Below are 17,648 nucleotides of genomic sequence, written 5' to 3' on the forward strand. Positions count from 1 at the left end.
TTATGTTTTGTTGCATCATTTAGGTTTATTTTCAGTTTTTTATTTTAGATAACTAGAACTTGATAGCAAGACATGCATAATTTTATCTTATTTTGACACAAGTAATAATAATATTCAGTCCAATGCTACTTTGGTGCATCTGTTGCTGATCTGTATGCAGGAGCTGGTGTAATTGGATTATCATTAGCAACTACTAGAAAATGCAGGCAAGAACCAAGATAGTTATTAATGCACTGGGGCCTAGAGTCTTACTCTTTATTTTCAAAATTTCTTACTCATTGTTGTCATTATTGTTTTTCAGGTCTGTCAAATGCATTGAGATTAATAAGGAATAAAAGTTATCTTTTGAGATGACAGCTGACCGCCGACCAAAAATTGTAGATAGCAGCATCAGTTGGCATCATGCAGATGCTTCAAAGGTTGACATTTAACCCATAATTTAAGGAATTTATGATAATTCGACATGTGATTAATACTTATTGCAATAATTTTTTTTCAACATGAAATTCTTTTATTTTACAGGAAATGAAATGGTGCTTGTATAGAATAATATTAGAGTTTGGCCTTTGATTTAGCAATGGAATGGTTCAGGACTAATTCAATCATGTATTTTCAAGTAAACAGGAACCTCTTTTTTGGATGGTGGGATCTGATGTAATTGTGGTTGATCCTCCAAGAAAGGGACCGGACACATCTCTTGTTGATTCATTACAGAATATAAAATCAGTGAAGCATAAAGCTAAATCATCATCTGAAAGGTTGGAACACTTTGTAGTTGCCTAGATAAATTGAAGACCACATGTCATTAATGGTCCCTATAAAGACTGTTAAAATCATAGAACTTGGCAAGTTATTAAATATGTTGAAATTTGGTCAATTTTACACAAGTACTATTGTTGCATGATCTATCTCAATAGTATTTTTTCTGCAAACCGAATGCCTTTCAAAACTGTAATGTTGAAATCACCAGATATCAACCATTGTTCAGTGAATCTCTTGTACTTGGGACTAGTTATTAAAGATTAGGAGAGGGACTTTTGAGCAATCATAAGTAATTGATCTAGTGATGGTCATGAATTGCTCCTTGGTAAGGTTCATGGAACATAATAGATTCATATAATCCTCTACATTTGATCTGCATATGTGCCTTTTTTTTTTTTTTTGAAAGGTTACTACAGCTGTGGTTTGGAGTAGGAATGGGTGTCTCTAGTATAGGATGCCATGATTACTATGCTTGTTTTAAGATCTATGTTGTGGCCCTTTATTATTTTATATAGGTGTAAGCTTATTTATTGGATAATTTGGTATCTCACTAGTTTTGGTTCCACTGAAGTCTGTTCCTGCTTTTAGGTTATTCTTCATGTGTTTCTTCTGGTGTTCGTTACATGTTTCAATTTCATAATTTGTATCATTCTCTCTTTTTCAGAAACTTGAGGGCACCCATAATGGCTGAAATGTTCAATTGCACTAGCTGATGACTTCTTACTTTGGAGATGATTATGAAGAATAAAATGTATCAAAACTTTTAACTCTTGGACAGATTTGGTCTTTATATAGTGTGGCTGTTGATATCTTTCTCTTAAACAATAATTGACATATCACTTTTGAGACCAACAATATCACTTTTGCTATACATCAATATCAGTGTGTGTATATATATTGTGCATGATTGTGGTTTTAAAAAATAAAAATAAAATCTTATTTTGAGGGTCAAGAGACCCCCTTAAATAACATTATTTATCAAGGGTTGTAAATGTAAATCTTTTAAACCTTGGTAAAAGGATATTTAAGGGTTTATTGACCTTTAAAATAAGATTAGAGCACTAATTTTGAGGGCCATGAAGGCCTTCAAAATTTCATTTTCGATGGTATAAGTTTCAAAGGTTATCAAGGGTTAATAGAACTCTTAAAATAATTTTTCTCAAAGTTTTTTAATACTTTTTTCAAGGGTTTTGACCCTTGAAAAAAGTCAAATTTGTTGTAGCGTGCAATGCATCTCAAGGACTATATGATAATATCTAAACATCCATGCTAACATTATTTTAGATAATAATAAAAACAAGTTTATTACATAGAATATATTGTCATACGTAGCAAACAATAGGATTTTAGGGCATTAATCCTAACATTTATCCTCTCAACCAAACGAAACTCTTATTAACGAACAACAATACAATCAAATTTATGTAGAAGATGAAAGGGTTGCCAAGGGTGCTCCAAAGAATAGCAGCAACTCTTATTCCCATTTGCATCTAATCTGATGAGTGTGCTTAAAATCATAGCTCAGTACCAAACTTCCATGGAGTCGCTTCAATACAAACCTCTCAACCAAAACATAACAGCCAAATTTCTTCCACCCACCTATCCCCCCAAACTCCTCTACTCTTTTCACTGTCACATGCCTTTCATTCCCCACAACCCACCCAGCCCTTTCCTGCTCCCACTTCATTCTCTCAACTATTGCTAGACTCAAAGCCACACTGCTTTGTTGTCCCACATTACTAGAACTCCTAAACCACACCAACCCGTCAGCCACATTTCTATCATCAATTTGAGCTTCTCTTCCAGAAACTGTAACCACTTCTACTTGAACAACAGCATCCACCACCACAGTATTGCCATAACTATAATTATTCTCACATGAAAATATTTGTTCCCATTTTTGCTCAAGTGTCATCTCATAATATATTGATTTTCCCATGTTATCCTTCAATGTCTTTATTCCTTCCTTAATAAACATGAAGGGACAGTACCATTTTCCCACAACCACAGGTTGTGAGCTCATATTGGATAATGGTAAGTTGAATTCTGGTAGGTGCACACGGAGGGCAGTGTCTAGGCCTTGTGCTTCACCTAACTCGAAATCAGGGGAAGTTGAGGCACATACTTTCCACCCTTTTTTCCCCAAAAAATATGGAGGAATTCCATCTAGAGCTACGGATTTGGCAACAAAACCACCCCAATTATTCATGGTCCCTCCTTGGCGACGCATTTCAAATTGCTGATATACATTATTGGGATCCAAACATTGTGTTGGTAAATCACAAGTGTTGCTACTAAAACAGCATACGTCCGTATGATCCTCCTTTGAATTTGTGAATGCTTCCCTAGAAAACAATTGGAATACGAATTAGAGCAATTAATTAGTAAAACATGTCTTCTTCTTGGTAAGTAAATTTATATTAAAACTAAAGAAAACCAAGAACAACATCACTGGGGCATATAGGGCCAGGCATACCCCAGGGAAGAAAACAAACTTGCATTGACATTAGTTGACTCGAGGACTATGAACCAGAAACGCATCTTAACTTAAACACAAGTACACAACAAAAGGATTTGGCTTAGTCTGCAAAAGAAAAACTAAACTAAACTATATGGTGTCAATATGATAATAGTTTTATCTCAATTACTCAGTCTTTGTTGTACAGTAAGCAACAAGATGACCATGTTAAGTGTCTAGGAATGGCTTTCTAAAAACAGAGAAGTATTTCGCCGAGAAGGGGAATTGCTGTCTATATCTAATTAGTTCCCAAGCATCGCTGATAGAGAAGCATCTAGCCGGGTCTCCCACCCACATTTCATCAATCTTAAACTTTCTATTTTCATTTTTCTTAAAATTGCTAGGCACTCCTCCACCTCCAGAAACATCCACTACGTATACTCAGCAGCCAGAAATTCCTATCATTGGGCAAACAAGTCACCAATAATATTGCCTGTCAATGGTAAAATGCAAGTTGCCAAAACAGGCAAAACTAATTAATGTTGGAGCTAGAATTTATGTCATCAATGATAGGCTGAGATCTATTACTTATTAGGTCATTTTAACAGCGGCTTTTAAGACAATTGTTAATAAATTATTTTAAAAAACTTTTGACACCACTCTCATAAAAAACATAAAAAACCGTAAAAAAAAAAAACTAATTAATTAGTTTTTTTCTCATAAAATATTTCTTAAAATATTTCCTAAACCAATCTCCTCGGTCATCAATTAACTTCTCCCCTACTTTATATGGCCTGGCAGCCTACAGTTCAGGTCGTTCAGTGCTCCTAGTTGCATCAGTCTTGGGAAATTCTTTTGCATCAGGATAGGTAATTAAATTGTATACAAAGATAGTTTCAACATATAATAAACAAATATCAATAATGAGTAATGATAGTCATAATCTTAAGGTAATTAAGTAAGCGTTGTTTGTGATAAGTAATGCATACCCTTTATCCTTCCCGTGTGGTTGTATCGCATAGTAGAGGTTGGAAGACAGTGGCTGATTAAGGACTGGAATGAAGATAACATTCTGAAAATGATGAACTGTGTTACACGCGACCCCGATGCCTGTTGTGTATCGATGTTCTAGGCTCTTGTTCTGGGGAAAGGGAAGGTCCTTGATGTCATTACTCCTAAACAATCCGAAACATGAAGTGGGCTCAGCTTCTTCATCTTGGATGACCAAAATACCAGAACTCGGACCCTCTGGCGGAGGCAAGGAAAGCGCATCAGGAGACTTTCTGTATAATGAAAGAGGCCTTGTCACGTACATCTCTCAAGAGTTCAAATAAACTTTGATCCTTGCTTTACCACAATTTCTTTTTGGCTTTGTAGCTTGTTCTTTGTGGTCTTTGCTTGAGTTACCGCTTAGCTGACCTGACTCCCCTATATGTAGGACCCTTTATAATGATTGTTATTATTATTATTATTATTATATTGGTGGGTCCAATTATTCATGGTATGTCAAAATTGACTTTGACCAAATTTATTTAAGACTTAGCCTTAGCCACTTGCAAAATGGCATTACCAGAACTAGTCACTGTCAACGTGGAAGGAGTCCAATATCCTCTAATTAAACCAAGACTTTTTTTTCCCTTCGAGGATAAGAACAATCAATTATAGATCGGTTGATTATATAGAGGGAAGCACAGATAACTGAAGGATTGGAATCATTCAAATAAGGGGGAATTCTTCGCGTATTGTGAATATTGTTGGTGTAGGTGTTTATTCTAAACACTTTTATTCTTATTTATTTTCTAACTGTTGCAAATTTATAAGAAAAATAGCCGTTAAAAAATTATGAGAAAAATAGCCGTTTGACAATAATTGATTATATAGCCGTTGCGCTTTTAAGGGTTATTAGTAACCAATAACTATAAACTATTACCTTCATAAGTAGCTTATATAATACTCATCATAATACATTTTCTAAAGGATCTTTTTACTACTCTATATTTTAGATATACAAAACTCTATTATCTTTCTCTCCCACATATTTTTCTACAAGAATATTTGTTTCTTTTTTTGAAGGAAAAACAATAGAAGGTTGTTCTTGAACCTTTTGTGAGTGGAAGTGCGTACAGCACAAAAGTCGACGCTATAGTCTAATCTTGTGGGGTTGTTTGGCCAAGAGAACCAATCGCACCAAATTTTACTTTGGGTGGCACATATCAACTTTTAAGGATAACGCTTTTTGTGTGATTCTATAACACTGTGAGATTGTTCCTAAATTTACTTAAATTTATATTATTATTGCTTATTTACATTCTTGTTAATTATTTGGGATATTGTTTGTTGTATCAAACTTGTTTATTCATTATTATTTTTGATAGACTAAGAATGTATTAACCTAAAGGGTAAATTAACCAATTAATTAGCCAAGTGAATTAATTAAGTCAATTTAACATATAGTATGCATGGTAGCACAAACAAATCACCAACTAAGTTTAATACAGTGAAAAATAAATTTGACACAGGTGATTTCTTTACTAATGGAGAAAACTACCGAGGCAAAACTCCACCGGGTGACTTTAAGGTTACCACTCTCGAGAATCTACTATTATCAAAACAAGCTATTACAAGTAAAGGAATCTCAATATCTTATACCAACTTACAGTTGAACCCTTACCCCAATACACAATTGGACTTGTAATGTAGTGACAATCTCTCTTTTTAATGCACGGCTCCAAGTACGTGACTAACCAATCGATGCACGAATCCTAATACGTGACTAACATACCAACTTGAGAAAGATGTTGGCTACAAAGTTTTTCAATTCATCCACACGATAAAGATCAAAAAGCTCATTGGTCACAAAACCTTACGGTACACAAATACAGCAGCTTCTTCAAGAGAAAGATGAGTTAGGGCAGATTGTTTTTGGTCACAATATGCATGTAACAATAAGTGCAACAACATATGTGATTCACTTGTTAGGAACATATGTCAATATTTTATGTAGTTGGCTAATCCTTTGACAAAATGCACTTTACTTGTAATTTGGTAGATCTAAGATGTGTTTAATACTTCAAGAAACATGTTGTTCAAGTCTAGTATTAAAGCCATGAAGATTAGACCAAGAAACAAGTGAAGAAAAGTTGTTCAATAAAGTTGGACAAATAGCTTAACACCTGCAGACAGATAGCTCGATAGCTACTCAACACCTCTTGACAGCTATACTATCTATCGAGATTTTCAACTTCTTCTTATCACAATCTCGACAACTGGTAGATCGATCAAGAAAGCTCTTATTTCCTCAACAACTCCTTGATAGCTTCTCAATAACTGTATCTATCGAAGTTTAAAACTCCTCACCTCCCGATCGATCAAAGTTACGGGAATTTAGATTTTTAGATCTGATTTTCGACCCATGATGACATGTATGTGTAGGGTTTCTTTATTCACAACCCTAGACCTATATAAGGCTTATTTTAGAGGTCATCACATAAGAGAATACAAGGAGAACATATGCAAAAGATGACCGATGCCTTATTCTCTCTGAAAGAAGCTATTGCGTCTTTGTACCTTAGGGTTTTGTAACCAAGTGCTTCTTGATCTTCATTATTGATAAAGTGAAAAACTTTGTAGCCAACAACCTTCTCTAGTTGGTGATTAAGTCGCATATTGGGATCCACACAATTGATTAGTTATGTACTGAGATTTGTGCATCAAATGGTGGCGTTCACATATTGAAGAGTTTAAAGATTCTGAAGTGATAGAAGGTTTCTGTTGTGAGTTCATCTACGAGGATTGTAGAGTCTAAGGACAATGGTTTTGTACTAGATCTGAAACTTTTCTTTACTATAGGGGATTACTTTTCGGGAAGGTTTTCCTCAAGTTTTTTACGGTGAATCTAGTTTGTTTCATTAGTTTTCCTGGGTTATCATATCTTGTCTTATTTATTTTTCCACTGCATGATTTTGACATGATATTGATGTTTGTTTGTTTTAACAAGTTTTATTCATAATAAATCTAATTAACAACTTGGGTTTAAAACTTATTAATTTTATCAACCGGGGTCTAAATTTTTCAACACTTTGCATCCCGTGAGACGGCTCTTAAAATAATCATTATATATGTCTAGGGTTATGAGAAAAGAAAACCTAAACATATAGCTTGGATATGCATGAAAAACAGATCTGGAAATTTGAATTTCGTAATTCTCGATAGATAGGGTATCTATTGAGCAGCTGTCGAGTATCGGGCTAATATTGCCTTTTAAACCTCGATAGATACAATCTATCAAGTTATTTGTCGAGTTTTAAAATACAGCACTTCTGCACTTGTTTCTTGAATAAATTTGCATGACTTTAACTCTTGACTTGAACAACATGTTTCTTGAAGAATTAAATACATTCTAGATCTACCCAATTACAAGTAAAGTGCATTTTGTCAAAGGATTAGCCAATTCTAAATGACATATGTTCATAACATGTTCCACATATGTCCTAACAATCTCCCTCTTTGGCAATCAGTGACAAAACCACAACAAACAAATGAAATATGAGAGAATTCATAAATCACTCAACCCATAATCAATTGTTAAATACAATAAAATCTACCCTAACACAAACTCTTGAAAAATTTTGCAAGAAGAGAGTTCATGGCATGAAAAATTTTGACAACTTGTATTTCTGAAACACTTTAAACAAAACTTATCACAGCATCTTAGTGTGAAACAAAAGTAAAAGATTGCGTACAAAATGAGAACCATGTATATAAAGAGAGAAAAGAAACAACACATGTAGAGATAGGTGAAAATTTGATAACAACATTATCAAATATATACATCAATAATGAATACAATGTTTGCTATCACTAAGAGGTCACAAGACCAATGTAGAAGAATAATGTATCTAAAAGAGAAGGAAAAGAAAAGATACAAAAATCCTCACTACATCCTCATAAAAAAAATCACTCCCCCTAACAAAAATGTCTTATGCTAACTCTCCCCCTAAGTATATGACTACTCTCATACCCAAAACTACTCCCTCTTTTTGTCACGAATGACAAAGGGCTAGTCACTAAGAAGCAGTCATTTCCTCATCACCGGAAAAACTAGCATCCTCATCCTTATTAGCATCATCATCACCATTAGAGTCACCATCATCACCCTCATCCTTGAAAGCCTGTGGAGATAGAGATGAAGACGCAATGAAGCCACCCATAACAGCCTACCGTCGTGCAATACGACCAACACGGGTGTTCACCTGACATAACTCATTACTGAGAGTGCCAATGCGAGCATCATTGCGCTCAAGCTGTGTCATGATGGCCTCGAGAGTCACACCACCCACGGAGGAAGAAGGTGCAGAGGTGGATAAATAGGAATAGGCTGGAGGAGTTGCCATCTCGGTCCATGGCCACTTCGGTCGAAGCTGGGCCTCGCTCCATCTAACAGACACCGCGCTAATAGCACCTATGATGGAGACATGAGAAGACTCGAGATAAGGAACAGAGGAGTGGTGAATGATCCTTGTGGTAGCAGAAGGGGAGATAAGCTTATCACAGGTCACCATGTCTCTACAGATATCAATGAGAAAGAGAATGAAGTAAGAAGGAAAGTCTATGGTAAGATCCTAAATGAGGGCAAGCAAAAAGCGAGCACGAGGCTTAATAATAGAGTTATAGTGAGACAAAGGATGAAGAATGAATGTCATCACCATGTTAAGGAACCTCGGACCTTTTGCAAAGCCTGAGCAAGGGGAGTTTGACAGTCACCTCAAGGTGAAGGTGTCTCACAAAAGAGAATTGAGAGTTCGTCTTTGGACACAATCCGCTAACGAGGACAACCGAGGTAATCAGGATGTGATACCCTCAGGACATGTAGCACATCGGAAATAAGCTTCGGAATGACTACTATACAAATACCTCGAATAGAAGTGATGAAACGAGGTATAGAATAATCGAATCCGTGCATATTAAAGTAAAACTCTTATATGATCACGAAGGGACAACTCACTAGGATCTCACAAAGACACTCTCAACCCCGACTATGAATGACAGTAGGTAAAGCGGTATCGGAGAAGTCCGATAAGATAACGTGACGTTCAGAATGAATGCCACATTTGGAGAAGTTCTCCAAAAAGTCCTAACGGGCTTTATCATCATGAAACTTGACATGGAAAGGTGTAGAATCAGAAGAAGATGCCCCAGAATGAAGAAGGTTTCAGTATGAAGATGCCCCAGTATGAAATGCATGAAAAAGAGAGAAAACAAGATCATACCAGTGAAAGAAGGATCACTCTAGGCTGAAAATCAAATGGGTTTAAGGTTTAGAGAGAGAGAAAAGTGTTGGGGAGGAGAAAGGATGCAAGCCTGTTGAGAGAGATCGAAGAAAAGGAGATTTGAAATCGCATTGGATCTACTTGTAGAAAACGCATCTCGATGGATCGAGAGCTATCGAGAATCTATCGAGCACTAATTCTTGACAGATGAATCTGTCGAGGCGTTGTTGAGAATCCGACGACGGCAAAATGCCTCAATGGATCAAGAAGCTATCGAGAATCTATTGGCTAGACAGAAACTTTCTCGATGGATCGAGAATTTGTCGAAAAGCTATTGAGACAAATCCCAAAAAACTTCGATGGATCGAAATGTAATAAGAACTATCGAGAAAAGCAATCTAAGGGTCTCGATAGATGGCTATTTGTCGAGATCTGTTGAGAAGCTGTCAAGCTTAATAAAACCAGTTTTTCAAAGAAGAGAAAGACACAGAAATGAATGCAATCAAACAAGCTACTCAACCAAAGGTCCAAACAACATTTTAAGCTCTCGAAAACATCTCTCAATAAGAAAAATGTAAAGCATTTAGATCCAAAACACACACACACATTAAACAACTCTAACCAATTTTATATTTCAAAAACAAGTCAAGATAGTCTAGTGAGCATACATTAACATATGTATTCCTTTTGATGGCCAAATCACATTGTACCTGCACATGTATCAAAAGTAGCAAAGAATTTTGTGTATTATGTGTGAAAAACATTGCAAGAATGCATAAGTGTTTACATGTTATAACGATTTGAGATATGAGAAAAATAATTTAACTCACACACAATCATAACTGCTTAGTGGAGACTATCACCTTCGAGGTACATCCTATAACTCTCACATCTCCTAGAAACATGCTTGCAACCATATTTAAAGTACTTTGATTCTTTTTGCTTTTGATTTTTCTTTACATATATTTTTTTCTTTTGAGCATATCAGCATGGGCATATAAGAGAGAGAAGAAATGCCCAATTATATTAAGCTTTTGACATTGCACTTTTGCAATGCCAGAGCATACAGATGTCATATCATGATTGGCGGGCTTTAGTGGTGAAATGGTTATTTATGCATTTCTCAATCCTAAAAAATCAGTAAGGGCATTTTTTTTTTTTTTTTTTTTTTTTTTGTAATATGAGTGTTAAGTACAAGAGATTATTTAATTTTACTCATCACACACATGAGCTACAAAACTCACTTGCTTAGTTGTGCAAAAAGATGCTAATCTAAGTTATAAAAGATACAAAGTTTAGAAAACTTTATTTCAATAGTCATCCAAGGTACACAAGTATCAATGTACACATGACACACATTGTTTTTATATTTTTCTGATTTTTAATTTTTTTTTTAATGAAAAACAAAAATAAAGTAAAACTGAAAACAAACAAACAAAAACATGTTAAACAAAGCAAAGCATAAAACTAGATGCAAATGCATGAGAAAGGAGGAGAAAGAGAGTAGATCAATCCATGGAGATAACACCAATGTTTTAGTGAAGGAATTCAAACCGTTTGCTATCAAGAGGTTTGGTGAACAAATCGGCCTTTTGATCATCAATGTGAATGAACTAAAAAGTAGGGGTACCATTTTCGACAAACTCCCGAATGAAATGGTGTTAAATCTCTATATGTTTTGTTTAAGAATGTTGAACAGGATTCTTAGATATGTTAATGGCACTGGTATTGTCACAATAGATGATAAAATGTTCTTCACGATTACCATAATCAAGGAGGAGTTTTTGCATCCACAGAAGTTGGGTGCAGCAGTTACCGATAGCGATGTATTCAGCTTCGACAATAGATAATGAGATGAAATTCTGCTTTTTGCTCATCTTGGAGACAAGATTATTACCCACATAAAAACAACTCCCCAAAGTACTCTTTCTATCATTAGCATTCCCAACCCAGTCTGCGTCAGAGTACCCAACTAAGACATCATTAGTGTCCTTGCTATACCACACACCGAAATCGACAATGGTTTTGACATACTTTATGATTCTTTTCAAAGTAATCATATGAGACTCTTTGGAATTAGCTTGATATCTAGCATACATTCTCACACTGTAACTAATATCAGGTCTACTAATAGTAAGGTAAAGAAGACTAACTATCATGCTTCTACAGAGAGAAGAATCAACACTTGTTCCCAACAAATCAATAGTGAATTTAACATTTGGGCTCATAATGGTTCTAACAAAACTAGCAGATTCCAAACCAAACTTTTTCACAAGATTTTTAGCATATTTAGATTGGGATAGGAATATACCTGACTCTTGCTGATGGATCTGCAACCCAAGGAAGTGATTCAACTCTCCAATCATGCTCATCTCGAACTTGGCTTGCATGAGTTTGGAGAAATTATGTACAAGTTCATCCTTTGTAGACCCGAAGATGATATCAACAATATAGACTTAAGCAACTATTAACTCGCCATCTTCCCTATTAATGAAGAGTGTTTGATCAGCTTTTCCTCTTGTGAAACCGTGTGAGACCAATTATTGCGTAAGCTGATCATACCAAGCTTTGGGTGCTTGCTTTAACCTATAGAGTGCTTTCTTGAGGTACAACACATGATCCGAAAAATGTGGATCAATGAATCTTTTAGGTTGAGCCATATAGATATCTTCTTTAAGGAACCATTCAAGAATGCAGTCTTTACATTCATTTGGTAAAGCTTGAACTTCAAGTGACATGCCAGAGCTAGGAGAATCCTGATGGACACTATACGAGCTACAAGAACAAATGTCTCATCATAGTCTACTTCTTCCATTTAGGAGTATCCTTGAGTCACAAGACGAGCCTTGTTGCAGATCACATTTCCCTCCTCATCAGTCTTATTGCGGAATATCTACTTTGTGCCAATGATGTGCTCACCTTCCGGTCTAGGCACTAGGGTCCAGATATCATCCCTTTGAAACTGAAGCAGCTCATCATGCATTTCCTAAACCTAGCTTTCATCATAGAGAGCTTCCTCAACCTTAGTGGGTTCAACTTGTGACAAATAGCAAGAATAAGGCACAAAGTTAGCAACACATTTATCAATTGTACGCTCTCTTAATGTAAGTTCATTCATATTTCCCACAATAACTTCAGGAGGATGATTCAACTTGATCCTTGAGGAAGGTCCTTTCTCTTTATAAGATTTAGAATTAGGTGAAGTAGTTATGTCTACTGAACCTTCTGTAACACTTGGAGTACTTGGAGTACTTGGAGATATGGGCTCTTGATCAACTATTTCTTGAACACCCCTAGGCTCAGGAGGAAGAATTTCCTTAGGTATCTCCTCATTAATTTTCTCAAAACCAAAGTCTGAAACTTCATCAATAACAACATTTACTGTTTCCATCACGTTCTTTGTTCTCTTATTGTATACTCGGTAGGCCTTGCTAGTGGAGGAGTATCCCAAAAATATTCCTTCATCACTTCGGGAATCCAATTTTTCCACATTCTCTCTATCCTTAAGGATGAAAAAAGTACTTTCAAAGATTCTGAAATACTTCACATTTGGCTTTCTTCCCTTCCACAATTCATAGGGAGTCTTCTTGATGCCGGGTCTGAAATACACCCTGTTAACTAAATGATAAGCAATGTTAACGGCTTCTGATAGGCCAAAAATATATTGACCCCTTGTGATAAATTAACTAATTAATTTAGCCAAGTTAATTAATTAATTCAATTAACATGCAAAATGCATGGTAACACAAACAAATTACCAACTAAGTTAAAGTGCAGTGGAAAATAAATTGACATGGTGATTTATTTACAAATGGGAAAAACCTACACGCCAAAAACCCTAGGGGTGATTTTAAGGTCACCACTCCCGAAGAATCCCAATATCTTATACCAACCTACAGTTGAACCCTTACCCCAATACCTAATTAGACTTGTTCTATAATGACAATCTCTCCTTTTCAATGCATGGCTCTTAGTACGTGACTAACCAATAGATGCGCGGATCTCAATACGCGACTTAATCATTAACTTGAGAAAGATGTTGGCTACAAAGTTCTTCAGTTCATCACGCGATGAAGATCGTGAAACTCCTTGGTCACAAAACCTTATGGTGTACAAACACAGTAGCTTCTTCAAGAGAAAGATGAACTAGGGCAAATTCTGTCTCTAGTCATAATTTGCATGAACAAAACTTTGCTTCACACTTACGCAACCTTTGACGACCCTTGAAATAGTCCTTATATATGTTTAGGTTTATGAGAAAAGAAAACCCAAACATATACACATGGATTGGATGAAAATTAGTTTTGAAAAACTGAATTCCATAAACCTCGACAGATATGGTATCTATCGAGCTAGCTGTTGAGCATCGGGCTTCAGCAACTTTTAAACCTTGATAGACAGTAGCTGTTGTGCTTTAAAATCTAGCACTTCTTCACTTGTTTCTTGAACAAATTTGCATAGTTTTAACATTAGAACTTGAAACCTTGTTCCTTGAAGCATTAAACATATCCTAAATCTACCCAATTACAAGCAAAGTGCATTTTGTCAAAGGATTAGTCAATTATAAAATGACATATGTTCCTAACATTAAATCACATATGTTCTAACAACTTCCCCCTATAAATTTCAAACCACATCCTTGTTATGCAATATAGCTCTAGCCATTTCCTGAATGACTCAGTTCTTTCTTTCTACTACACCATTTTACTGAAGAGTAATAGAAGCAGAGAATTCTTGAGATATACCTGATCTAGTGCAAAAAGAATCCATGTTTGAGTTCTCGAATTCTTTACCATGATCACTTCAAATTCAATCAATCTTTAAGCTATTCTCATTTTGTAGTCTTGTGCACAAGGTTTCCATGTGCTCAGGAGCATCTAACTTGGATCTTAGAAGAATGATCCAAGTGTACCTAGTGAAGTCATCTACCATAACCATGATGTATCTCTTTCCTCCAAGAGACTTGGTTCTGATTGGACCCATGAGATCTAGATGTAATAACTCCAAAGGTCTAGATGTAGTTGATGTCTGAGTGCTTGGATGTTTAGCTTTTGTCTGATTCCCAAGTTGACATGGTCCATGCACAATATTGTTCACTCTGCTGAGCTTAGGAATCCCCAAAACTGATTTATGCATAGATACAATTAAGAGATGTTTGTAACTAGCATGTCCCATCCTTTGGTGCCATAGGCCTTCATTTGGCAAGCAAATGCTATTACACACAATATCAGCATTAGGTACCAATCCATAGCAGTTATCTAGAGTGCGAAGACCACTAATGAGTTTCTTCCTAGACTCATTCAACACAAGGCATTTTTCTTTTAAGAATAGCACCATGAAGTCTTGATTGCATATCTGACTTATACTCAACAAGTTCACCCTCGAATCATCTACATATAACACATATGCAATGTCTGGCAATCCAAGTAGAGAGAAAGTTCCATTTCCTTTTCTCTGTGATTTGCTCCCATCACCAAAAGTGACATTTCCACCTTTCTTGGACTCAAAAAACTTAAAGAGAGAGCAGTCTCCGGTCATATGTCGTGAGCATCCATTGTCAAGGTACCACAAACATGTATCCATTACCTTGGATGCAGACTTCATCATAAAACACAACTCATGCTTGGATGACAAATTTGTAGGAATTGTTTATGAACAAAGCCTTTGATCTTCACTCTTCTTAGATGAACTCCTCTGCACATTTTCATTTTAAGACAGTCTAATTTCTTCTCTGTCACAATAAGATCTTTTTCAATAATCATCATGATAGCTTTCAAATAACTTTTAGACTTGCATTTTTTGAGACACTCAATCAAATAGAGATTAGAAAAACAAGATGTATTTGAAACAAAAAAATCTTTTCTTTCCGATGGCAGTTATGACAACATGGGTCAATGGATCACACAGTAAAGATTAACCCTAATCAGAGTGTGTCCGCTCTGATATCACTTGATAGGCCAATAATGTATTAACCATTTGGGTAAATTAACTAATTAATTAGCCAAGTAAATTAATTAAGTCAATTTAACATATAATACGAGTGGTAGCACAAACAAATCACCATCTAAGGTTAATGCAGTGGAAAATAAATTTAACACAAGTGATTTGTTTACGAATAGAGAAAACCACTGACACCAAACCCCACCAGATGAATTTAAGGTCACCACTCTTGAGAATCCACTATTATTAAAACAAGCAGTTACAAGTAAAGGAATCTCGGTACTTTATACCAACTTATAGTTGAACCCTTACCTCAATACATAATTGGACTTGTAATGTAGTGATAATCTCTCCTTTCAATGCACGACTCCAAATACGTGACTAACTAATTGATGTACGGATCCTAGTACATGACTAACACATAAACTTAAGAAAGATGTTGGCTGCAAAGTTCTTCAATTCATCCACACGATGAAGATCAAGAAGCTTCTTGGTCATAAAACCCTATGGTGCACAAATGCAGTAGCTTCTTCAAGAGAAAGATGAACTAGGGCAGATTGTTTCTGGTCACAATATGCGTGTAACAACAAGTGCAACAACCTTTGCATCCAGTGAGACGGCCTTAAAATAATCCTAATATATGTTTAGGGTTGTGAGAAAAGCAAACCTAAACACATAGCTTGGATATGCGTGAAAAATAGATCTAGAAATCTGAATTTTGTAATTCTCGATAGATAGGTATCTGTTAAGCAGCTGTCGAGAATCGGGCTAAAATTTCTTTTTAAACCTCGATAGATACAATCTATCAAGCTATCTATCAAGTTTTAAAGTACAACACTTCTTCACTTGTTTCTTAAATAGATTTGCATGACTTCAACTCTTGACTTGAACAACATGTTTCTTAAAGAATTAAACACATCTTAGATCTACCCAATTATAAGTAAAGTGCATTTTGTCAAAGGATTAGCCAATTTTAAATGACATATGTTCAAAACATGTTCCACATATGTCCTAATAATTTTTCCAACAATCATAAAGGTTGATTTAGTTTCTCAAAATATATAAACAAGTTGTTGATTCTCTTAAAGTCATTTCAGAAATTACCAAACTTGAACCTTTTGATGGAAATAATTTTAAAAATTGGAAAGAAAGGGCTTTGCCCATTTTGGAATTTACTAAAATTGATAGTGTTCTTCATGAACCCCAACCCGATGATCTCGAAAAATTAGCAAAGTGGTTAAAAATAAATAAATTATTTACACATACTATTAAGTGTGGTTTAGCTAATAAGTTATTTGATAATTATTGTCATTTTATTTGTGCTAAAGATTTATGGGTTTGAGGATGAGGGTGCTAAAAAATTTGCTATGGCTAAATACGTCTTTTCAAATGTGTAAAGAAAAAACTGTTTCAAGTCAAATTGAAGATTTTTAAAAATTAGTTTCTAACTTAGCCAAAGAGGGTGATAATTTACCCGAAAGGTTTTTGGCTAATGGCCTTGTTTATAAATTGCCGGACTCTTGGAAAGAGTATAAGTATCGATATAACTATCATAGAACCTATTTAAATATTCAACAAACTACTGTCGATTTTCAAATAGAAGAGACTAATAGAATATTTGAAATTTCTTCTAAAGTGAAGGAATGTACTTCCAAGGCTAATATTGTAGAGGGAGAACCCTTTAGACCTCCACAAGACAATAAGAAATATGATCCTAGAGGCGAAGGAAAGTTTTATAACAAAAATAACCCAAATCCTCAAATCCAAAAAAAAAAAAAGGGTAATTGTTTCAATTGTGGTAAGACAGGTCATAATGCAGCAATTTGTAGAGTGAGAGGCAACTTCAAAAACAATATCAACAACAAAGGCTCAACATCAAACAAAGCAAATGTGGTGGAAACCGAAGAGGTCATTGTGGCAATAGTATTCGAGGCACATTTGGTCTCAAGTGTGAAAGGATGGGTAGTAGATTCAGCTTGCAGAAAACATATTGGTGCATTCAAAGAGGAATTTACTTCATACACTCCAATAGTGGAAGGCACCGAGTTTGTTTATGTTGGGGACAATAGGCCTGTACCAGTGAGTGGCAAAGGGAAGGTACCCTTAAAGCTAACTTCCGATAAAATTCTTTCACTCACCAATGTCCTCCATATACCTCATTTTTGACATAATCTCATCTCAGTACGTTTGCTTGGTAAAGCTATTATTAAAGTTCTATT

General features: G+C 35.4%; 2 protein-coding genes across 2 annotated transcripts; both read right to left on the reverse strand.

Annotated features, from left to right (window-relative positions):
* Window positions 1-2,025: 2,025 nt before the first annotated feature.
* Window positions 2,026-4,633, reverse strand: LOC112030346 (uncharacterized). The gene is made up of 2 exons (XM_024063033.2): window positions 4,210-4,633; window positions 2,026-3,107 (listed from the first exon to the last, which is right to left on the reverse strand). The coding sequence occupies exons 1-2, from the start codon at window positions 4,533-4,535 to the stop codon at window positions 2,237-2,239; spliced, it is 1,197 nt and encodes a 398-aa protein (XP_023918801.1). The 5' UTR covers window positions 4,536-4,633; the 3' UTR covers window positions 2,026-2,236.
* Window positions 4,634-11,171: 6,538 nt separating this feature from the next.
* On the reverse strand, window positions 11,172-11,879 carry LOC136061602 (secreted RxLR effector protein 161-like). The gene has a single exon (XM_065759571.1). The coding sequence runs from the start codon at window positions 11,877-11,879 to the stop codon at window positions 11,172-11,174; it is 708 nt and encodes a 235-aa protein (XP_065615643.1).
* Between the last annotated feature and the right edge of the window lie 5,769 nt (window positions 11,880-17,648).

The sequence above is a fragment of the Quercus suber genome, unplaced genomic scaffold (genome assembly GCF_002906115.3).
Source record: "Quercus suber isolate HL8 unplaced genomic scaffold, Cork oak 2.0 scaffold_333, whole genome shotgun sequence".
NCBI classification, from domain to species: domain Eukaryota; kingdom Viridiplantae; phylum Streptophyta; class Magnoliopsida; order Fagales; family Fagaceae; genus Quercus; species Quercus suber.